Source organism: Lutjanus erythropterus, chromosome 6 (genome assembly GCF_056507025.1).
Source record: "Lutjanus erythropterus isolate fLutEry1 chromosome 6, fLutEry1.hap2, whole genome shotgun sequence".
NCBI lineage: Eukaryota > Metazoa > Chordata > Actinopteri > Lutjaniformes > Lutjanidae > Lutjanus > Lutjanus erythropterus.
This window is the reverse complement of record NC_139322.1, coordinates 19,115,599-19,141,323: the sequence shown is the minus strand read 5'-3', so window position 1 is coordinate 19,141,323 and position 25,725 is coordinate 19,115,599. Positions and strand designations below refer to the sequence as shown.

The 25,725-nt window shown below is 39.3% G+C and overlaps 1 protein-coding gene across 1 annotated transcript; it reads right to left on the bottom strand.

Moving 5' to 3' along the window:
- Positions 1–436: 436 nt before the first annotated feature.
- Positions 437–21,458, bottom strand: acvr1ba (activin A receptor type 1Ba). Its single transcript, XM_084721008.1, has 9 exons — positions 21,225–21,458; positions 6,655–6,891; positions 6,313–6,570; positions 5,812–6,042; positions 4,556–4,723; positions 4,235–4,391; positions 2,899–3,023; positions 2,687–2,817; positions 437–1,997 (listed from the first exon to the last, which is right to left on the bottom strand). The coding sequence occupies exons 1-9, from the start codon at positions 21,286–21,288 to the stop codon at positions 1,872–1,874; spliced, it is 1,497 nt and encodes a 498-aa protein (XP_084577134.1). The 5' UTR covers positions 21,289–21,458; the 3' UTR covers positions 437–1,871.
- Positions 21,459–25,725: the final 4,267 nt, after the last annotated feature.

Below are 25,725 nucleotides of genomic sequence, written 5' to 3'. Positions count from 1 at the left end.
TCATCAGTAGTGTCTAAAGAAGTCAAAAGAGAAAACACCCATCATGATGTCTTTACACAAAACACAAAAATATATTTAAAAAAACAAACAAACAGTATTTTTCATTGCCATTTCATACGCCTCTTATTTGCGCAGATGTCGTTGCCTGTCACCAGCAGCGGGGTTATGGCTACATCCATATTTGCACCCAGTATTTTATTAAAGGGATAGTTCAGATTATTTGATGTGCAGTTTTGCATCTGGCACTTCAATCAATGTTCTTCATCAATAGTCGGTGTATTACCTACAGCAGCATGGAAGTCATGCAACAGAGTCAGCAGCAAAATGTATTTTAGTCACTTAAGAAAAGACAAACAAACAATATCAGTTAAGTGCATGCTATATTAAGAATATTTTCTCCACTTAACCTTGCGGTCAGATAGCCTTTTCTGGTGGGAAGCCAAATATTGCTCTCTTCAAACCAGCCAAACTCTGCAGACAAAATCCCTAGTTTTACCTCACAGAACACAGAGGCTGGTCTATCTTTAACTCAACTCGTTAGTTAGTTTGTGTTACTGTGTGACTTTGTTTAGTGTTTTAAAAGAATAGTTCAGATTCACCAAACCAACTAATCGAGGCAGCAACTTCTGTGTTTTGTGAGGTAAAATGACTTTTTTTAAGTGTCTAAAAAACCCTTTTGTTGCTGACCCAGTCCACAGCAGTTCATTGCTTAGCCTCCGTGCTGGTGGTCCTCTCTGCCTCTGCTAACTAGGGGCTTGGCGACCTCTATCTACTATTATTAATACACAGACTATGGCCAAGTACCTCACGCAAACTCACTCCAAATAATCTGAACTACCCCTTTAAATGAATGTGACAACCCCTCTAATCTAACGCCTGAAAAGATGGTGAAGACTTGGACTGAACGTTTAAATTTTCACGTCACAACTCTGGCTTCATCTCACAGTGTTCATCAATAATGAAATAAAAACTATCAACAAATAAATAAAAAGTTAAAACCATCCCAAACATTATTTATCCCTGCCACGTTTCAAACTAACACCAGGACTGGACCACATCTGTCATGTGACGACCTGCAGGTATCACACACACACGATGAGGAAGCTACAGTTGAGTGCAACTAATTTCTGTTTGCAGGATATTCAAGTGAGGAGGGATTAAAAAAGCTAAATCTGGCTGTTCATGCTTTAATCACCAAATGTCCCGTTTCTGGTTTTTTGCCTAATGAACTACAGCCTACACCAGAGGACGTCTTAGAAACATGCTAGTAGTCCAGACACCTTTCACACACACGCGCTCGGCTAGAAACAGTGCTTCAGCCCCTTTCCCCCTCACACACACACTCACAGCAACAGAACATCAATGGCCAACAGAATATGAAGAGTTATTATTCTTAATCTTAAAATCCACAACGTCCTCGACTCTTCCTGGACAACGTTAGTCCGTCATGGGACAGATTTCTGAGAGGTAAAAAAGATCAAACAGAAAAAATCCTGTCACTGTACAATAGTAATAATTCCTGCCATGGGAAATGAAAACAAAACAAGGTTGAGTGTGATGATATTAACAGTGGTAGTGCTGTAGTGTTGTGGCCCATGGAGAAGGGGTGGGGTGGGGGGGGGGTTGAAGGGGACAGGGAGGAGACACAAGGAGGAAAGGGAGGCGGAGGTGGGGTGGGGGGCAGAAAAGTCAGGAAGGGAAAGAAGGGTGACTCTCAGTAGTTTTGGCTAAAAAGGTGAGGTAGGCCTCGTCACAACTTGGAGTGTGGCTTTAAAACTGGCAGGGTTTTTCATTTGCAGTCTGTCTTTAGTGTTTGTTTCTTATGGGAGTGTGGACTGGTTGTGCGTCTCCAGCAACGCCACCTGGCCGCCTCACATCTTGACGTCCTCCTCCACGCTGAGCTGAGACAGGGTCTTCTTGATCCGCAGGGCCGTCAGTCTGGCCGCTCCGTTGGCGTACCAGCACTCCCTCATGATCTTCCCCATCACACGCAGTGACTGCAGGGGAGAGGGATGCAGAGGTTAGGTTTACCATTCATGAAAAAATGGATCCATCAGAGTTCAAGAGGACAGTTAGGACAATTAATAACCTGCCGCGACAGATGATTAGGAAGTTGTACTTGATAGCTATTTGAAAACGGGGAGGCACTCTCAAATAATGGGCTGAGATGATACATCGAGGTGATCAATTATAGAAATTTGTTGATTTGCATAACGTGCCTCAGCGTGTCATAATATCATTAGTCTGTACATCATTGTAAATATTTTCCTTGCCCCACACAGATTCAAAAATACATTTGCCAGTGTATATATTAAGTGTGTAGGGTCCAAACAACTAATCAATACGTCAAGAAAAGGATCGACAGATTAATTGATTATGAAAAGCCCTATTATTGAGCCCTGCACCATCATGAGAGGATATAAAATAAAATAATGTTGGACTTTTTGTAGAATAAAGGGTAGATTAAAACCTGTAACGATGGCGTTCAACAATAAAATTCATTTAAAACTCCCCCAACACTGATTTAGAAATAAGCCATTTATCCATATTTAACATCAGGACGTCCTGTACTGCCCAAGGTGATTAAGTCTGGCTGTCTTTCTATACCACCACTTAGTGTATTTTTAGAAACCCGCCAGAGCAGCTGTTGGTGTAGTATATAGGGTGTATATGGGGTGAGAAATACCTCGTAGCTCTGCCACCAGTTGGGCACATTGGGCCTCAGTTTCTGGTCACACACCACCTTCCTCATCTCCTCTATGGAGGGGTCAGAGGGCACAAGGTCGTAGTAGGGCAGCTGGTACTCTTCGTGGATACCTGCAGTACATGTAGTAGAGGTATCAGCATCTGGTTTCATTAGACGGACTCAGTCGCATCAGCTGCTGGTCGTGTTCTTACCTCCTGCATTGCAACGGCGCGCAATCTCCCAGTACACCAGGCCCAGCGCGTAAATGTCAGCACACTTGAAGGAATCAAAGTGTTTCATGTTGATGGTTTCGTCCAGGACTTCTGGAGCCATATACCTGGGGTGGACACACAGGGCAGCAATGACTAACAGCATCCAGTGAGAGTTTTCATCCTAAAGGGCATGGGTACGGGAAAAAAGCAGACCTCCAGAGGTCTTGAGCTTCAACATAATAATTTTTTTTTATCCCAGTCTGAACACAGTGTGTAGAAACAGTAGAAAAAGCATGCATGTGACTCAGATGTGCAACATTTCCACTGGTTAAGCAGTAGCATTCATGCATAGTGTCAGACATGGCACTCTTGAAAGTCCGTGCTGAGTAGAAAAATGTTTCATAATATCGTTGGTGTTTCCACCCTCACTTAAAGCGATCAATTTACAGACATTACAACAAATACTGTTGTCATCTTTCTTTGTGAGATGAAGCCACACTTTGCACCATTTTTTCTCTTTGTCCCATGACTCCCTCTTATTGCAAGTTTATAGCAGTGTAGACACAACTGTCAGAGAAACATGCTGGCACTGATAAAAGGAACTGATGAGATGGGAGGCGTATAATTCAGATGGATTGGACAATTTGGAGCCAGCTCTCGATTCCCATCCCTAATAAAGAGACTTTTTGGTTATTTTCTGATAACAGTCAAGGTTAATGGAATCAAAATTGTTTTGTTTTGGGATTACACATGCCACGAATCAAAGGGTTTTATATTTTAATGGCCACTATATGAGCACAAATAAACATCCATTACTGTTGTTTTTTGAAAGGTCCAAAGAGCTGAAAAAATAAATGAAGTTGGTGAAAATATTTAAAGGTCATGCACTTTCTTCATTTCAGAATAAAACAAGACCAACTTTATTTTTATAAACTTAAGAAAGAGTGGTCTGGTGATATTCTGTTTTTGTTATTCTCAACAAATTCCACAAAAAGGACCAAAAGAAAAAATGTAAGAATAGCAGAAATTTAAAGGAGCAGGACAATGTTTGAGGTTAGACTTAGAGCATGGGGACTGTGTTCATTGTTAACATGTAACACATTAAAAACACACAGAGCCGCACTATTGAACTGTGTTTAAAGTGTTTTTGGACGACATGGAGTACTGCGCCACACAGATGATACTTGTTAGTGGGATGTATTCACTGCTGTTTCAGTCTTATCATAGATTTGTGGACAGCAAGACTGTTTCCAGACTGAGGCTTAAAAGACCTACAAGAGCCCCATTGTATTTCTCATTCATGTGTATATCAGTGAATGATCATGGAAACATTTACCTCTTAGTGCCCACGCGCTGATTCGGTGCTATATCGATTGTGTCTGTGATGGACTCGTGGCGGACTGCCAGGCCGAGGTCAGCTATGGCACACATGCCGTTCTTCTTAACCAGGATATTTTTAGACTTGAGGTCACGGTGAGCGATCCCAGGCTTACCTGCAGGAGGACAGATAACACATCATTATATTTGCATCACGAGCTCAGCAGAAATAGCACATGCTGGTTGGATGTAAATAACCACTGTGTGCACTTTGACGTTCCTGCTGCTATCATTTGTTTAGTCATCACCAGCTGAGTTTTAACACGACAGGTCGTCTCACCCTGAGTGCCGAGGATCTCCATGTGTAGGTGTGCCAGGCCGCTGGCGGCTGACAGCGCCAGTTTAATCATGCCCTCGATGGTGACAGAGTAGCGGTTCAGGTAGTCAAAAAGAGAGCCGTGCTCATGATAGTCTGACACCAGCCACAGCTGAGTCCATGTGCCATTGTCTGAAAGACAGCGAGAAACAAGTCAGATAGTATACACACACACATACAGCTGCAATGATTATTGATCAATCAATTTTTAAATAATTATTAAACTGATTATTGATAGTTTTCTAACATTTTCTAGACCTCGATTAATCGAGAACACAATTGACAGATTAACCGACAAAATGAAAATAATCACTCAATTAATAGACAGTTTGTTTAAACTAAAAGACCCCATTTGCTCTCGGTGTTAAAATGCAACCTCTGTATGGACATGTTATCCAGAAAAACACATGCAAGCATAACACATTAGTGGTTGGTCAAATTTAGACAGTGAGCAAGTGAGAAGGCTGAAAGAGACACCTCTAATTACTGACCGTCTATTCTATATCATGAAAGCGCCACAGGGATCATTATTCAACAGAACTACGTGACAAATGAAAGCATATGTGGGGAGGAAACAAATTATATATAGTAAGAAATGTGTGTGTGCGACGGTGTGCATTCATCTGTGCAGCTGATCTGCTATTAACAAGACATACAGTATAATTTATCTAGCCACAGAGTATACACATGGAATGAATAACTTGATGTATTACATATGCTGAATATACGAGAGGGAATAAATAATTAACAATGTGTCATAGACAGCACTTCACAACGTTTATAAAGTTTCTCCTAACTCGACAACTTTACAGCAGGCTCGGGCTGATTTGCAGCTACTTCAAACTACCTGTGCAGGTTTTGCTTTGGAGAACTGAGATGCAATCTAAATGAGGATCTCAACAATACCATAAAAATACCACATGTGAATGCAAAGGCAAGATCAGACTGTTTATTCTTCAGATAACGATGATTAGATGCCATTTTAATATAAGTGTAAATAGGGTGAAATAGGGTGTCCTAAAGAGTTTCTATATTGATCCTTTCCACACTTACAGCTCCTTTTAATTTTGATGTGGGAGGACTTATTCTTACTTTGACATTCTTGTAATATTTGTGGAATAGGACTTCACCTAAACAATTGTTCTTTAATAGCATGTGTTAGATAAATGCCTGTAGCGTTTGTAAACGATCCATGTCTCCACAAAGCCCACAGCCCTCACCTTTATTGTCTGCTGCAATGAATCCGAGGATGTTTTCGTGGCGCAGCATGATTGTCTGGTAGATCTCTGCCTCTCTGAACCAGGAGCGCTCCTCTCTGGATGAGAAAATCTTCACTGCCACATCTCCTCCCCTCCACTTCCCTCTCCACACCTCACCAAAGCGACCCTTTCCTATTATCTCCTGCAGCACGATGGTCCTCGCCACCGTCCGCTGCACAAACAGGGGCAGGCCTGCAGGGGGAAGCAGAGAAACAAAATAATCAGCCAGCTTTCCCTGAAGACTTGGTTTGTAGGAGTGGAATGGTGGAGGTATCCTCAGCAGATTCTAGGTCATAAAAAAATCATCAATTTCCTTATTTATAGATTCATACATATAGAGGATTCCTGCTGCTTGGTCTTGCTAACAAGAAAATGCAAAAAGATATTAAAGAAAGTGAGTTTTCCAAATAACTTATTTTCATTACATCAGTGGCTCACATCAGGTAGGTAACATGTACTGACCAGAGCCTGATCCAGAGGTGGACATGTCATAGATGAGGTCCTGAAGGGTCTTGTCCTTGGCTAAGTACAGATGGTCACAGGAGGGGTCTTCCACCTCCAGCCTCTGCCTGTGGCTGTAAGCCCTCTGATGATATTGGAACAGGAACACGCCCACCATCAGCAGCACACAGAGAAGAAACACCGGCCCCGCAATGACCGCCACCAGCTCCACTGGCCCCCAGGAGCTTCCTGGGTCTGACCAGTCCCCCTTTGTTGGGACTAAGAGATGGAGAAACAGATGTTATTACTTATAATTCAATTGACTAAAACAGTGCTATTGTGTGATTGATGATGGAGGCTCACCGGGGACTTTCAGGTCAATACTGTTGCAGTAATCTTCATAGCAGCAATGTGTGTTGAGCAGACCCTCGGCGCTCAGACAGTAGAAAGGTTGTCCAGGGGGGACCAGGTTATCCCGGTTGATGCAGATGCGTACGTGCTGCTCCTTCCCCTGGATGTAGTATGTGGAGGCCATGCAGGCGCCATCTGTCTCACACTCATAGCCTGTCTTCTCACAGTTTGTGCAGTTACAACGTAGAGCTGAGGGAGAAGAAGAAGAAATTTCAGATAAAGTAATCTGTACTACGACCACCCTAACAAATGATTTATAATTACACATAATCACACAAAATACATTCAATGATCACATTCTCCAAAATCAACAAACCATTTTGTCATTCATACTCCACCACTTGCAAAACACTATACTATCTGCCGCACGTTTTTCAACAACACAGTTTTCAAAACAAATAAAAACACACTCAAAACACAATGACAGCAGATTTTGTGCATTTCCACGGTAATCATATTGAAATATATAGAACATCTGAGCAGACCATGCACAATAAAACGAAGTAATAATCATTCAAAACACAGCTGATTGCAACTTCAGTTAAAAACCCCGCTGTACTGTTCCTGTCAGTTCTAATAGTCTTGTTACCAGGCAGAAAAAGGGGACGATACACAATACTCTACAGTGCAAGTGAATTTTTTTTTCTTTTATTAAATTATTATTGCAGCCCTGGGAGTATCGGTACTTTTCAATAGTACATTGTTTAAAACAATACAGTACTAACATTTGATAGCACTGAAAGTATCAAAGCTACAAAAAAGAAAAGATCTAAGTGGTTATTGAAGACCTCAGTTCAATGCAGTCTTCATTGTCCTGGATGAAATTTGGCTTGCAGCATAGCAAAACCAAACAGTGTTCAGTGAATTAATAAAAAAAATAACAAATAAACAAACAAACCAAAAAAAAAAAACATATTTTGTGTGCTACTTTTCTTTTTGCCATGGTATTAAAAGAGGAATTGAGAATCCTCTTTTTATACTAGTATTATATCAAAGTTTAAAATTCTGGTATCGTGACAAGCGTAGTAATAAGCAGTAACTGGAACTTGCCAAATAGTGAGCCCACACTGATGCATGGAGGCTGTTAAAACTTGTTTCTAATTGTTTATTAATGATTTATAAAGATTTTGAACATATTAATAACTTAATTCTAATCCATTTATAAGGTGGTCTTGTTGTAAAGTGGCACCAAATCTTCTATTTCAGTCCTTCATTTTGTCCAGCAGGGGGCAAGCTAACCCCAGAGTTTCCACACAGGATGTACAGAGTGTAGTGTCCCATTCAGTTGTGGGCATTTTGTGACGTGCAGACACAGAGCTTGGAGTTAAGCAGCAGCAGCCAGACGGCCCCGACGGCCCTGAAATCAGATCCTTCACTGCAGATGAACCCAAACACGCAGGGTGGAGACGGACCTGCCCAGTGGGACAGACAAAGTGAAACCCAACAAGGGGAGAGGGCTCCTGCCAAATCCCCTATGCAGCATTCTGCTCCATTCCTCTCCTCTGTCTTTCTCTCACTGACACAGAGAGCTGCCACTGTTTAAGCTAATGAGACAGGAGTTTTATTAAACACAGCACACTCCTGTGCGGGGACCTATTAAAACTAAAATCTTCCCTGTTTGTACCAACTTGGGTCTCTGTCAAAAGGTGTCAGCAGATTTTAGGACACTCTTGAACCAACAGAGTCATCACACGATCAGGCTTTTTGTTCAGCACTAGTGTTGCAACTCACATAGGGCTGCAACTAATGATTATTTTCATAGTTGATTATTTTCTCAGTTAAAAAGTATTTTTTTAACTATTTAAAATGTCAGAAAATTGTGAAAAATGTTGATCAGTATTTCCCAAAACCCAAGATGACATCCTCAAATGTCATGTTTTACTCACAACCGAAAGATATTCAGTTTACTGTCAGAGAGGAGTAAAGAAACAATAATCATTTCAGAAGCTGAAATTAGACCATTTTGATGCTTTTCTTTGAAAATGGCTCAAATCAATTAATCACTTATCAAAGTAGATGGCAATTCGATTAATCACCCTAAACTCACAATTATTTTCACTGTTGATTAGTGTCTCTATTAATCGATCAATTGTTTAGTCTGTAAAATGTCAAATTAAATGGTTATAAATGTTGATCAGTGTTTCCAAAAGCCCGAGATGGCATCCTCAAATGTTTTCTTTTCCACACAACCCAAATATATTAGGTTTGGTGTCACAAAGGAGTCACATTTAAGAAACTGGAATCAGAATATTTTGATTTTCAAAGAAAAAAAAACATTCAAAATGATTATCAAAATAGTTGGTGATTAATTTGAAGGGTCAGTTTGTCCCAAAATCAAAAACACACATTTTTCCTCTGGCTTGTAGTGCTATTTATCTAGCTAGACTGTTTTGGTGTGAGTTGCAGAGTTTTGGAAACATTGGCCATAAAGAAGTCTGCCTAATCTCTGGTATGTTGGGACTAAATGGCACTTAGCATGTGGTGCTCTAAGTGGCAAAAAAATATGTTTGACACTATACCAGTGTCTCTTTCCGGAAATGAAGAGCCGGTTACTCAAAATAATCCACAGACGTTGTTAGGAGCAGTTTCATGTGGGACCTGTGTTCTTTCTAGTAGACAGGAAGTAGTTCTGGAAGATTCTACTGTAGAATGAAAGTAGTTTGGACATCAAACTGCTCACAACAAGGGCTGTGGATTATCTTGAGTTAGTGGGTCATGATTTATGGAAAGAGACATTGCTGTTGAGTTTTTCAAATGTACGTTTTTGAGCTTTGAGCACAAAAGCGGGAGTGTGATTTAGTCCCATTATATTTGAGAGAAAGCAGACATCTCTACAGCCAATATCTCAAGTCTGCAACTCACACCAAAACTATCTAGATGGATAAATCACACTAGAGGTAAGAGGGAAAGTAAATTTTTGTGATTTTTTTGGGTTGATTTTGAGCTGAGTTGTTTTTTTTAATAATCTATTCATACTTGATTAATCATTGTAGCTTGATGTAGTACAGTTCAGTTTAAAATAAATATTCAAAATGACTGATATAGTTATTGCGCCATCAGCATGTTACATCCAAGTGGCCAAAACCACAAACCTCGTGTCATAGGAGTGGTTCCCATCCTGTGTGTGGGAGAAATTTTTTGCATGTAGCGTGTATGCTGATGTGTCTCTGCTTGTCCAGTAAATGGTAACTGGAAATGTGGAACACTTTCAGTAATATTTCTCATCTGTATAATGTTTGTGTGCGTGTCTCTGTTTGTGTGTGTGTGTGTGTGTGTGTGTGTGTGTGTGTGTGTGTGTGTGTGTGTTCCTCTGGAGGAGGTGTGCGGGAAAGTGGCAGGAACTCTTGGCGGAGTGCGTCCAAATTCACTACACTTCGCATGCAGATGGAATTTCCTGCAGATTACAGAGGTGAAGCCGGCTGGGCCTGATAAAGAAGAGAAAAACAACGAGGCCTGTGCCACATCACGCTAATCTGCAACATTAATGGAGCAAATAGTTTGGCTAAGTAAAACAGATGACAGGAGGAACAGCTGTAGGTTAGAAGAAAGCTGGACGACAACACTCAATATCCATCATCAAATCCAGCCAACTTGAATCCTTCCTTTCCATTAAGCTCTTTTGTATGCCTGATGTTTACTGCTTCTCAGTGAAATAAATCAATCTGCAGCTAGTGAGGCCAGACAGGAGCCATTTTGATGAAGCCATCCTAAAAGTACAAAAAACGAAAAACATACACTTTTGAGTGAAACAGGTCTCAACACTACATTCACATTACAGCCAGCTGCTACAATATAAATTTAATGTTTAATTTATCTCATAAGAGAAAAAAAACTTAAGGCTATAAAACAGTTCTTCCCACACACATTGCACCAACGTACAGCAATAAATCATAACGGCAATCTGATAGGAACACCATGATCTGACATGAACAGGCGCATCCATCATGGAGACTCTGTGTGTGGTAAGACAGATGGTCCACAGACATACAGACAGAAGCTCAGGAAGGAAACCAAACATGGTTGAAAACACAGACATTCCCCTCTCGAGGTTGGCCATGGATGGTTTGTGGTCTACCAAGAGTTTGGTTTGTGGCGAGGCTTCCCTTTCGTTAAAGGCTACCTTGTGACTAAACCATATGTAGCCCGCTTCCTTCCACACAAACAAGCATAAACAAAATCTTGGCAGAATATCATGGCTTTCCAGTAAAAAACACTTTTACTTTCCCCAAATTTGGAGAGTTCGAGTTTTTTACTAAAACACACAAAGCCACTGGATCATCTGAACAATGCCACAAAGCTGAAAACAGCTGTTTTTTGTGATTTCATGAAATGCTGACATTTTGGAGATAAGTGGTTTTCACTGGACATGCACTTTTCTAATATATTGATGGAGACAGAAGCCATTTATAGATAAAATAACCTGATCCAGTTACCCAAATACCTAAGAAATTTGGGTCATTTATCAGATTAAAGCAAAAATCCTGTAAACCCAATTCTTCCAAACAGTCCTGCTCACTGATCTGCACCATTGCCTGTTACTTAACCTGAGACAACCAGAAATATTAAAGGGATACCTGTGAGTAAAAATCTCTAACAGCTGAGAAATTACTGACAATATACAGTGTAGAGCCAGACAGATTTATTTTTTGGCTCACATTGGCCTACTACAGCTATATTATCAGTGTAGAGGTTGTCCAATATTTTTTATAGAACATAATGCAAACTGTTTTTTAATTTAGCTTACATGCAACATTTACATATATTTGATCCTTATTCTTAATTCAAGTTGTTCTATGTGGGAACAAAATCACTGATATCTCTGATATTTACAGAAAATATCTGTATCTTAATTGTGCTGAGAACATCAGATTCCACATCTGTATTAAGAAGATCTGAGGAAGAGCATCTTTCTCGTGGTCTGATTACAGTCTGGAAGAAGAACTAGGTTCTGGAAGAAGAATTAGGTTCCCAGAGCAAACACCATACAGGTGCTAAGGGGCAATATCATCTTTTAAAATTTGGTACTGGTACCTTGGTTTCGATACTGTTTCCTGAACAAAACTGTTTTTAAATACCACATTCATTTTATCAAAAGGAAAATTACATTCCCTTACAATTACTCACTTTAAAGGAAAAACCTGTTCAAAAACCAGGTCGTAAAAAACAAAATAACGATCTCTGTCACTGGGTGTAGCAGTGTTTTTCTTGCACGCCTCTACGACCTGTAACGTTAGACAGCCAATCACCAGCATTATTAGCTCTTGGTACAAGCATGCCGCATGCTTAATGGCTCACTGACGCTTATGAGATTTACTGAATGACCAGGCATTTTTTGATACTTTATAGTATTGAAGCAATCTGGTTGGTGCTATAAAAGTATCAAAGTTTGGGACGCCAGGCCCCAGCAGTACAGTATCTGTTGGCCTCTAATACAGTATATCAACATCATATTTCAAAAAAAGGATGGCACAATGTGAAACCGAGACCTTAATAATGAAAAATTCAAATTCAAAGTGAATGTAATTTAAGACAGGACACTGGTATATAACATAACTAAATCAAACAATACCTAATAAAGAACTCCTGGCCCACTAGCATTTACCCAAATGCCACGTTGTTTGCACACTTCTCTGCATATCTCACTGGATCCAGAACAGAAGTGCTACAAAGCTGAACTTGAAGGAATAATATCAAGCCTAAATACACAAGGATCTGAGTGGAGGCCGGGTGTGTGTGGTTTTTGAGTGAACTCTGCTCTTGTATCCACATAATTGGTGGTCTTTACACTGGTCCTTTGTGTGGAGATTAAGACGACATGAGGAGGGATTGGACTGGCCCTGCACGAACAAAGAGCAGAGTGGAGTGGGGGGAGCGTACTTCTGCGTGGAGCAGTGTGGGGGGATGGGCGGTGCACTGCACAGGGGACAGGGCAGGGGTAACAGCAACAACCCCGATGGATGTTTGGGGGCTGCTCTGGGCCAGACAGGATGGGGGCTGGTCCCAAATTGGGCAGGACAATACGTCGGGGAGGGGGCGTAGGGTAACGAGCGGGACTTACAGGGCCCCCCAGCTGCGACTGAGGTCTGCCCGAGTGACCAGCTGCGACCGTCATTAAAACCCAGTCTAGACTTTGACTTACAGGAGGGGGTAAATAACAGGAAAAGGGAACAGTGGAGGAACGAGGGGAGAAAACAGTGCAAAGAGCGACTCCTTTGAGCTGCGAGTGTGTGAAGTTCCTATCATTCCGTTCATGTTGAGACAAGAAATGGCAGACACAGTGAGGAAGGGATTAATAAAACATTGTTGCCATAACCAGCGTCGCCTTAACTTGGACTTGAACTGAAAACCACAGCATAGTCCCAGTCCAAACACCTTCACACATTAACCTTGATGACTGTGTTTTGTGTGTACAAGAGAGACGTGTTGTTCAGACCTACTCGTGCGGAGCTAACCTGTCAAAACAGAGGTGAACTTTCATGATAAAGTCTGTGGAAAATACTCTACACGCATGCTCAGCGCTAGGCGACGAAAGTTACACACAAACACAGTGGGTTTCTGGGGGCTAACCCAATGTACAGACAGAGACAGTCGGCTCGTGCGTGCGTATGGGCAGCAGAGCACCATTACCAAAATGCACTGGCTGAAATTAGATCCATACAGATACCAGACTGAGAGCTGATCAAGACAAGCAGACGCCACCAGACAGTGTGAGTGCAAACACACACACACGCACAGGCGCACGCACACACCACAACTGTGTCCTAATCAATGCTAGGGGAAGGAGGAAAGTCATTACCTTTGTCTGCATCTCAGGGTCAGATTACTGATCTGATTCTAAAGTGAAGTCTCTGGGGCTAAAGGCTGCTTCTACTATCTCTACCAACCACCATCCTCCAGGCTACATCCCATCCTGTCTGTCTGTTCGTCTGTCTGTCTGTCTGTCTGCTGCCCTGGATGAGTTCAAAGGCACAAGAGTGTGAGCAAAGGCTCACTTTGGACCACTACTCAAATTCCAAAACTGGTCAACATTGCTTCCACAATGCTCCAAGTATGTTTCAGTACTGTGAGCCAGTGCATCTACCATGTGACTTCAGCTTCAAAACCCCTTAGGAGTATTAGCAGACCAGAGACCTAACTACTGCTCTTTTTTTTCTCTCTCTACAACTGTTAATAATGTTTTACTCTGGCAACAGTTACGGCTGGTTATCAAACATCAACACTGTTTTGGTACAGACCATAAACCAAGAGCTGACATTGTATACAATGTATTTATATATTTAGCAAAATCACAACATCCAAACCACAGGAGCTGCAAATTTTTTGATAAACCATTAGATACCATCATATATGAAGCACTGTGGCACAGCAGAGATGCCCCCCCTCCATCTCCATATTCTGGACACAGCCATCTTTTACTAGGATCACATTTTATGACATTACATTTTTGGGAGTGCACCCTTTCATTGTCTAAATAATCAATTAGGGTGCCAAATAATTATTTTTTTTATTGTCATTTAATCTCTCAATTATCTTCTTCAATTGGTTGTTTGGTCCATAAAATGTCAGAAAGTGTCGATCTGTGTTTTTCAAAGCCCAAGATGCTGCCCTAATATGTTTTGTTTTGCCCACAACCCGAAGATATTCAGTTTACAGTTATAAAAGAGAAAATAAACTGGACAATATTCACATTTAATAAGCCTGAATAAGAGAATTTGTCCTTTTTTTCTTAAAAAAAGAAGAAAATACTCAAACCAAAAGCTGCAAATTAATTTAATAAGCTCATCGATTCATAATTGATTAATCAATAAATTACTGCAGCTCAAAACTCATTTTATGGGCATTAATGTAGAAACAATACTCAGCTTTAGCTACAGTGAGAATTTGTGAGCTATCATCTGTTACTAAAATCACATTTTATGAAATTAAATTTTTGGCGATGCATTTAATTGTCTAAATAACCAACAGACACCCAAAAGAATAAAAATGTTTCACAGAGATAGTCGACAATAAATCAGAAATGCCATTTCAAAACAAAGATGTTATAATGTAGATAACAATGTCCTGCTGATCAATGTGAAAAAACACAAGACACACAAAGATTATATTAAGTTATTTTGTATACAATGTGTTATCAGATAATGTTCTTAGACCAAAAAACAACCATCTGGTTATCATCATCAAATAGTTCAGCCTGAATGCTGTGTTGATGTAGGAAATACACAAGGACAGCCACAAAGGATTCTACCACATTAATAATGAAAATAAAGCCTGCAAGATATATAAAAAAAATCTTAGTGATTATTGTGACAGATATTGCAATTGCCATATGACTCACTTAGTGGGAATGATTACTTTTGCATTACAATTGTCATTTTCACTGAAAAAATCCTGATGACATAACATTTGTTGGGGTCTATACCAAACAACATTTTTTTTTTACATCTCGAGAACAAAACTCAAAGGCCATCGTCATTAAAGGCATCTCTGCAGCACTACAGTGTTTCATTATAATGCTGCTTTGTTACACATTTTTTCCTTTATCAAAAAATTGCAGCTTTTTGCACTTTCTTAACATTTCAATTAATTGTGTAGTCCTAGTTGAAATAATATGCTCCTACAAAAATGGAGTAACTACTTTGCATATTGAAGTTTACCGCCAGGATGATTTCTTAACTGCCAAGTGAAAAACACTCAGGTTCTGTTTGAGCCAACGTCACTATGGACCCAGAAAGACAAGAGGTAAGATAGGTTTAAACTGTGCTTCAAGAACTAGTTAGATAATATAAACTCACACTACACTCCACTACAAAAAGAATTCTTACCCAATGTCCTATCCTGCATAACACCAATCAAAGCAAATCATTGTCAGAAAAGTATTGGAGAAAACTCGACACGTACACTGCACACCTTCCAGCATAAAACGACGAGGCAGAGCAGGTCTGATCTACATTCCAACAACAGCCAAAAGAACAAATCAAACACCTCTACAAAGACACATGTAATGGAGGACGGGTGTCAGGTTTAGCCCTATAGACATGAAGTCAAACAGCCACTGGGTCTGTCTGGGTGTGCTGTGACAATAACAACCCCCTATCTCCAAGCACGTTTAAGGTATGGCACATTTTACCTCCAACACACGTACTACAACACCCTTTAAATAAAGACAAAGTGTGCCGAGTAAATTAACAGCATGGAGAAGTGGACAACCGAAGGTGAAACTGCTGGCTGTGTGGTCGGCGGTAGTAATCCCTTGTGGTCCAACATCAGTAATGGCGGAGCTGGGTCAGTCAGAGGCTACGCTGTCTGCTGTAGCAATTAGGCCTCTGCCTCCGGGCCAACGGAGGTCATTAACGACACTGGTCATTATGGGGGGAAAACTAGACCACCCCGGACCTGACCTGACCCTGGCTGGCTCAGCGCCACATCGTAGAAACTGTTAGTAAACACAGATTTCTAAAAGAGGAGGTGTGTGAGCCAGGGAGTAACCTGAAATTGTATACAGAGGATGTGAAACTTAATTTGATCATAATTTCGCTGCAGGGAAACAGCAGCCAAAATGTCTCTCCAGAACAAGCCTTGACAACTACTACACTTTTAGGGAAAAAAGTCAACTTTCTCTTTTTCAACCTTATGCCAGCTGGAAACATTAACACCCCCATCCAAACTCTCATCCTTTTACAGACGCACACCTTTGAACCCAATAACTTTCTACCTCTCGCTGTGCATTCCCTTGGCTCTGATCTAATGGGCAGGTGTACACATGTTCCAATCTGACTGGCTCAAGCTTCCTCCACCTGAACTCATTCACATCAAATTTGACATTTAAACAGCACCTGTGGCAGAGCTGAGCCCTGCACAGGCAGTTCCCTGACAAAAACTCAAGAACCAGGGACTTTTCTGTTCACCGATCGTCCTGTCTTTGATTTACAAAGGAGCAGTGTTACTATACCTTTTCCAAAGTAGAATTCAAGCACTTTTCAAGGTGTGTTTTCAAGCTTTTTGAGCACCTTACAGCTGTGGTAAATTACATATTTACATACATATTAAGGTTTTCAAAATTATCAATACTTACAATATTTTTCAAAACCAATTTTTAAAACATTACTAACATTTTACAGTATGGAAAATACTGAAGCTATAAAAAAGAAAAGATCTAAGTGTTAATTCAACATAACACCTTGGCGTGTTCAGTCTTAATTTTCATGCCTGGCATTTGGTTTGCAGCATAGCAAAAGTAGACAGTGTTCAGTGCCCTTTTCTGTACTTTTCTATTAAATTAAAAAAGAAACAAAAATATTCTATTTTGTGTGCCTATTTCGACTTTTTTTTGCTTTGATATCAAAAGAGGTATAGAGAGTTGTTTTCTTAAATACTAGCATTGTATCTAAGTTTCAAAGTCTAGTATGTGACAACCCTGACTTGTTCTCAAATCAGACGTTGCACTATACACAACCAAAATTATTTTTGTGGTAACATTTCTGTAGAAGGGTGATAAGTTAAAGGAAATCACCTAAGATTCATATTTCACAATCTGTTTCATGTCTGTAAATACACCTGGCATCCTTATTTCACTTCTTCATCTAAAAGCGAACTATTCAGCCAGGCAGCGATTTATTATGAAGGAAATGCAATTACAATTGCAAGCAGTTTCAAGCACTTCATCCAAAATTAGAGCTGCAATGATTAAATGCTTTGTTGTGAAAACAAACTATTTTTCATGTTTTGTTTTGTTTTTTTGTTTTTTTCACACAAACAAACCAAACATGCCTTATATGAACTGAGGATGTGAGGATATGAGGATGTCATACTGGGCTTTGGGAAACTGATATTTTTGACAATTTTCTCACATTTTATGAACAACTAATTGATTATTCAAGAAAATAATCAACAGATTATTGAAAATTATTGTTAGCTGCAGCCCTATACAAAATCCAAGCACCCTTAAACCTTGAAAACACTATATTAAAATTCATGTATGGCTGCACAATACGGGAAAAAAAACTGTGATTATTTTGACAGATATGCAATTAGCAATATGAATGTTCGTTTTCATTGGGGAAAAAAACATCAAAACCATGACTGTATGATATTTATTGGGGTCTGTACCAAACAAACATGTTTTTTTTTTAACATCTGGAGAGAACAAGATTTTTAGGCCAGTACATGTCTGCAGCAGTACAGTACTTCATATAATGCTGTTTTGTCACACTTTTTTCCTTTATCAAATGACTGCAGAGCTCTGCAATTTGGATATTACACTTGGCCATACTGCGATTTCAACAATATTTTGATTAATTGTGCAGCCCTAAATTCAAGAGTTTTCAAGGGTTTCCAGTATGTGTTAGAACCTTGAGGAGTCATACCAGCGATTGACAAGACTGTGGCACCATCCTGATGGTATGTAGAAGGCCTACAGTGAGTGCAGAGTTCAAGAGATAGCAGAAGCTCATTCAAGGCCGTCCTTTAACATAGGAGAAAAAAACACAGGCCATGCTAAAGCTTTCTTCAGCACCCTATGGTGGCAGCGAATAAGTGAAAGCAGAAGTGGGCCCACAGATAACAAAGTACAGATTAGATTGTGATAAAGCAGCAGGCCATTTATATGACAGAGATAGAGAATGGAGAGGGCGGGGGGAGAAGAGAAAGAGAGGGACGCGCCCTGCCTCACGGCAGTGTGGTTGACAGTGCCCATATCACATTGCTATTGTGTTCAATGCACCCAGGCAGACTGCGTCACACAGGCATGTAATGCCCATAACACCAGTGACTCGTAATCCTTATGGAGTCAACAACACGTGACCAATTCATCAAACCTGTGAGTAAAGACTATTCTCACAAAAACATACTACACACTCGCCAGAGGCAGCTTGGAATCTGCTGTAACGTAGCTGCTTTCAGGTTTGTCTGGTTTCAGTCTTTGCATGGTGTAATCCATTATATGGGGTGAAACCATGGCTCCAGACAGACTTGTGGGCCCCTTACAACACGACAGACCCCGCCAGCTGGACAAACCCATCATCTCCCCCTGTCCACTCAGACCACACACCCACCCCCACTCTCCCCTAACACATTACTGTTAATGTTGGAGTAACCCAGTCACACAAACAAACCACTCAGGTGTGATCATTTCCTAACATGCCTTATATGAACTGATCAACCTTGGTGTGTACCAAACCCTTATCTAAACTGAGCGGGGGAGGAATATTCATGTGTTTCTTGGAAGGATGACTCAAGTGTTTAAAGCGCCACATACGCTTTAATAGATGACAACACAGCCAGGATATTTACTCTGGCACGCAGAGTTGATTTTTTTTTTTTTTATTACTTAGTTTATCTGTTGAGTAGCAAGTTGCAACAAGGTAGTCCAGCCTCAAAATGCTGAGTTCACAGGAAGAGAAAAAAAATCTATTTATTTTTTTAAACATAATACAAGACCTGCTTGTGTCTCCAAAGTAGGTCTGCAACTAATGATTATTTCATTATTAGCTAATCTGTTGATTGCTTTCTTTATCAATTTATCGTTTTTTTGGTGAAAAAATGTTGATCCTTGTTTCCAAAAGCCCAAGAAGACATTCTTTAATGTCTTGTCTTTTATCCACAACCCAAATATAGTCAGTTTAATATCCATGGGACTAGAAAATATTAATGAGAGATGCTGAAATCAGAAAATTAACCTTTTTCCATTAACAAAAAAAAAAAAAAAAAGAAAAAAGAAAAAAAAAAACACTCAAAACAATTATCAAAGCAGTGTGTGATTAATAGTTGGCACATCTAGTCTCAAGTGAAATCCTATTAAATCCTAATTGTAAAAGTGCAGCATTTGGTGTAAAACTGCAACAACTGGCTGATTAATCAAAAGAGTTACCATCTATTTTGACTGATTAACCATTTCAGTTATTTTTCAAGGAAACATGTCAATTGCTGGTTCAAACTTTTTAAATGTAAGGATTTGCTGTCTTTGGATTTGATTTAAAGAGATGTTGCCCTTGTTGTGGGCTCTGGGATATTGGGGAGAGAATTTTTCAGTTTTTTGACTATTAACTTAACAATTATGAAAACAAACAGCAGATTAATCAATCATGAAAATAACTGTTGGTTGCAACCCTAGATGAGACACCTACAAGTATAGTGCAACTAGGGCTGCACGAATAATTGATATATAACCCAAATGATGATATGCCCAAGTACAATATCCAAATTGCAGAAGCTGCATTTAAAAAATAAAAAATAAAATATAGTAAAATGTGTGACAAAAATAATGAAGTACTGTAATGCTGCAGAGATGCCCAGACCCCATGTTGGTCACCACATGTAAGAAAACATGTTTGTCTGGTACAGACCCCATTATCTCAATTCTATTTTTTTTTCCAGTGAAATGGAAATCACAGCGCAACACTGATTATTCTCTGTAATCATGAATCATATCGCAATATCTGTCAGGTGTTTTTTTTCTTTACCATATTGTGCAGCCCTAATTAGGAGCAAAGTAAAATACGAGCAAAGATGCTGTTGAGACAAACAGCCACAAGTTTAGATGAGCATATATGCAGAGTTGAGGCTGTGGTGAGGAGCTGGGTATCAGCTGCTCCAGCAGGCAGACAGACAGGGAGGATTCAGACTGAAGCAGCCCCATAACTGGCGCCTCAAAAGACCCCACTTGCCACATTTCCATCACAATGAACCCAGACTTCAACTCTGACTTCTGTCTGGGATGTGTGAATACACGGCTGTTGTCACCCTATGCCAGCATTCACTTTCTGCTGGAGGCCACTAAGCAGCCTTTTCACTCCTTACAAATGGACACCAATGGCAGAGCTACCAGTGTTTACTCTCAAAAACACATTTCATGCACAAAGTAGGTTAGGCCTTCATTCAGAGACTCCTTTCTCTGCTGTGAACCACTGCACACAACATGTGACGGGGCTGTAACTGACCACATTGCACATGTTTAACCAGCCTGCTATCATTTACAGCGTTGAAGCCAAGCCGTACAGTGATAAGCAGTCACAAGCCAAGAGATTGTTTTGTAAATATGTTAGCATAACAGCGACAGATAACTTCAGACTGGAGATTATTATTCAGCACTGGTTTGCTCATATTAATTTTATTTTAATTCAGTCTTATAACTGAAAACAGAAGCACAATTATGGGCAATAATTAACTTTAGTCAGTTTATTATCCAGCTAGCTAGCGCCCGTTAGCTGGCGCCTCGAAACAAACAGCCCCACCATGTTGTTGTTGTGGTTTAGCTACTTACTCCGAGCTCAATAACCACCATTAACACGTCGGGTTTTTGTCACTCTACAAAAATCACAAATCAATCACAAACAAACAACGCGACTTTTGGTTGAGGCGAACGGCAGCCGTGGTTTCGAGGTCGACGCTAGCTTGATACGGTTAGCCAAATCCCATAAAGAGCAGCGCCATGACGCCGAGCGACAACAGGCGATGCCCAGCCAGGCAGCCAGTCCAGGAAAACACATCCGAGACAAAAGCCGGAGAGGAGCTCCGCTCAAACTTACCGTCACCGACAGCCACCGACCCCAGCAGGGCCAGCAGCGTTAGGGCCATTTGTTTTAGAGCCATCTCTTCTGAATTCCCATCTCTCCGCGATGAAATGCGTCCGAAGTGTGTCGTTATCAACACGAGCCGACCTGAAACACAACCACAGTCCGACCGCACACACACATACACATACACACACACATACACCACCACACCGCCAAATACACTAGCCAGCCAGCCTCTGAGCCAGCCTGGCGAGTGACGTGTTTAAAGGGGCGTGTGCACCGTGCAGGTTTTTAAAGGGGAGGGGAGGAGGGCTAAATGACTGACTGACTGCTGCATGTACCCCTCTGCTGCCGCTGAGGTCAGGGCTGGAGTTTGGAGATAAAAAACCCTGGATTAACTACAATCCTCCAGTCTCACGTTATTAAACGACAGAGAGCACAGTTAATCCAAAATATGTATCTCCTGAGGAAAACAGTGAATACAGCTCTATATTATCAGTTTACTTTCCATCTATATGATTTATGTAACATAAGTAAGTCTAGTATGATTTATGAAATACGCTCAAAAGATCCTGTAAATCATCATAATGAGAAGCTCTCTCAAAATATGAGCTAAATCTCAAAATAATGAGAAACCTTCTTAAAATATTAAGTTAGTATCTCAAAACAACGACTTTAATATCTCAAAAATAACAGGAAACTTTCTATAATAATATTTTAGTATTTCAGAATAATGAGAAACTTTCTTTAAAATAAGGAGTTAGTATCTCCAAATAATGAGTTAATATTTAAAAGTAATGGCTTAGTATCTCAAAATAATAATAAACCTTATCAAAATAATGAGTTAGTGTCTCAAAGTAATGACTTAGTATAAAAATAATAATGTACTTTATCAAAATAATGAAACAGTATCCGAAAATAATAACAAACTTTCTTAAAATAACATTTAGTGTCTCAAAATAATGAGAAACCTTAAAATAATAAAATTTATCAAAATAATTACTTAGATAATAATTACTTAGTCATTATTTTGAGATACTAACTCATTATTTTGAGAAAATTTCTCATTATAATGACTTAAAGGATCTTTTTTTCATCCAGTCGGTAAAAACAGGCTTCCATACATTAAAGTTTGAGTACATTTAGTGCAGAAGGAGTTATACCCAATGCAGGTTTTGTTTGAAGTTATTTTATGAGCATCTCTATCTTTTGTAATCAGGATGATTATGATTTTATGGATGAATAAGTTGAACCTTCAACCTTGATCACTGATCATTGCTTAAGAAAGAATGACCTATTTAAAACAAAAATATATTCAGGGAGCAAACCTGGCCATCTTTCATCTTTCAGTTATTATTAGCCCACTTAATAATAAAATAATAAAGTGTCTCTTTTCATGACATAAAAGAGAAGAAACAAAAACAGAAAAAACAGTTAAGTCTGTCTGTATCTTATCAGAAAAATGACTACTTCTCTGTATTCAGTGTACTTTCGCAATGATTTTTACAGTCTTAAGTTTATGTTTGACTAAACAAAGGGTTCCTTAATGTATACAAAGGGCCAGTCATCAGACTCATGACTCTAATTTAAACTACGCTACGCTTACATTCAAAGAAGTCAGTCACGACACAGTGTTCTGATGCAAATGGGAGAGGAATCCAATGTGACTGTGACTGACTACTAAACATTTTCTCTTATTATGGATTTAGGTTAGAAGGCAGCAGGGGAATAATTCGCCTCATATGCACAGCAGGTGACTTTTGGAAGGGACTCCCTGCATTTTGTCCTAAGCTAGTCAGACACAGACACGTGTGTCTATACATCCATATTCAATGACTAATCAATTATCAAACAGAACGCTTATTTATAGCCTGCTATAGCTGTGGGGAACTGCAGCTGTCTCATCTATATTGCCATAAGCGATCCCCTGATCAAAATACCCACAGTATTTTGATCAGGGGATCAATAAAAAAGACCTTTAAACTGGATAACACCAACAAGGATTCATTTTTAAGACTGTTTGTTTTGTTTTTTTTTTTTTTTTAAGTTTTTAGTTAAACAACAAACAGTGTAACATTTTGTTAATTTTTAGCCAGCTATCAAACAACATAATTTAAAAAAAAAACTTTTGCATAACTAGCAAAAAATACATTTTATTTGCTTTTTTTTTTTAGCTAGTTAGCAAACAATCTAACATTTTTTATGTTTTTCCTCACTTTTTAGCTAGTTAGCTAACAATGCAATGTTTTGTTAACTTTTTTAGCTAGCTGGCAAATAATGCATTGCAAGTAATACAGAGTAGCTGAAAGTCAATGGTTTTCCCTCCTCTTTCATACTTTCTAGGTCCTGACAGCACTCAGATTTATTTTTTATTTATTGTAATTTGGATACACAAGCATCTCGATATTGATTAAACTCTATTTAATTTTGGTTTACATCATCACTAGACTTGAATTTACTAAAATTAAATTAGTTTTTAATTGTGCAGTAGAGCTCTGCTTAATTTTAAATCTGCATTTTGTCCCTTTACATCTAGTTTTGATGAACTCAGATTAGAGCTATTCTTAGATTAAGTAAACCTTTGTTGTGGCAATCCAGTGTATTGTTGCAGTTCGTGTCAGATCACATATCAGCTGCTGTATCAGATTTGGTTTTAAGTTGCAGCCACTTGCAGAGTGTAAAATAATCATAGACCTAAAGATCTCAAAAGTTGTTTTGGACTAGATCCAGTCAGTGTTTTGTGTCAGTGTGGGGACCCCGCCTGTCTGTAGTCCACTAACACATCCAGCTGCCACAGCTTGTTGCTCAGGAAGAGGTGAGTCAGGCTGCGACCAGGTGCATGTGGGACTTGATCTGTGCCTGCTTTTATCACCTGTCTTCTTGCTAGCACTCTCGCTGATCTGTCCTCAAGCCTAATTGTGTCTGCATAGTCTCCTCTGTGGCTTTGTATCTGTCCATTATCGGCCCCTGTCCAATTTATCTCCACATTTCTTCAGTGTATGTTGTCTGCTGCACAAATCCCTCTGTCTCTACCGAGCCATTTGGAATGATCCCACTGTGAGAAAGAATACACGGAGGAGAGAGGCAGAGGGAGAAGTGAGATGGGCTTCTGCACTCACAGACAGGGAGTTTGGCCTCTCTCGATACTCCAACAACCCCCCTGCAGTGTTAAAAATAACCAGCTCTTCATCTGACTGACCAGACAGACTGGGGCTTTGAGGGAGTATTATCTCTCTGGAGTTTGTTCAACAACTAGGCAGACAGAAAACACACACGCACGCATACACACACACACACACACAACAACTGATAAAGGAAGAGCAAGCAAGGCAGATACAAAAAGAAAACACTGGTATGCAGATATGGGATTCTGCACCTCAGACCTGTTGCTTTTATGCTTTGCTTGGACCACATTTTTTTCATCTTATTATTAGTAAAGTAAAAATATATTTTTAACATTGCAACTAGTGGTTATTTAAATTTTCAATTAATCAATCATTTTCTCAATTAATCGATAAGTTGTTTGGTCCATAAAATGTCAGAAAATGGTTAAAAATGTAGATCTTTGTTTCCCAAAGCCCAAGATGGCATCTTTAAATTACTTGTTTTGTCCACAACCCAAAGATATTGAGTTTATTGTCACAGAGGAGAAAAGAAACCGGAAGATATTCACATTTGAGAAGCTGAAGTCAGAGAATCTGGACATTAAAAAAAAAGACTCAGATCAATTAAGTGTACAAACAATAGTTAGCGATTAATTTAGTAGTTGAAAAGTCAATGATTAGTCAGGTAATTGTTGCAGCACTCAATATTTTCCTGGACAAAGTGTATCAGAATATTATATATCATTATATAAGACAAATGTAACACCTGATCATTCACTATGGTAAGAGTTAACAAAAATGTTAACAAGTTGTTTTGATTTTAAGAACTGTTTTTGGAAAATGTTTTTAGACAGGATCTTTAAATTAAATATCATAAAAAACTCCAAGGCACTCCCTTTGAAAAATAAAATAAAATAAAATAAAATGCTGTCATTACTAAAACAAATTCCATCAGGCAGTTGAAATGTGTTGGAGTTTGTTTTGAGGTCCCACATGAATATGTTGTGACAATAACGACAATTTAATTGTTTTAAAAGAGAGGACCTTGGGAGTTTTTTTTTTTTTTTTTTTTGTGTGTGTGTGTGTGTGTGTGTGTGTGTGTGTGTGTGATTTTTGAGGACACATGTACACCTATCAGTCTTTGGATCTATAATTTATTTTGAATTGAAATGCCTCAGATTAGATAGGCCTGGATGTTTTCATTATGCTTTTAAAAATGACAAAATTAAAAATGTTTTAATGCAAAATAAACTTTTTTTTTGTTTTTTATGTTTATTCATGAAATCCTCATTTAGTCAGGTGTTTCTTACATTTACCTATTTATATTCTCTACTTTATGTACTCTATGTGTGGTTAATGTGACTGAAAAAATGTGAATGTTATCTTAATATATTTTGTTAATTCAATGC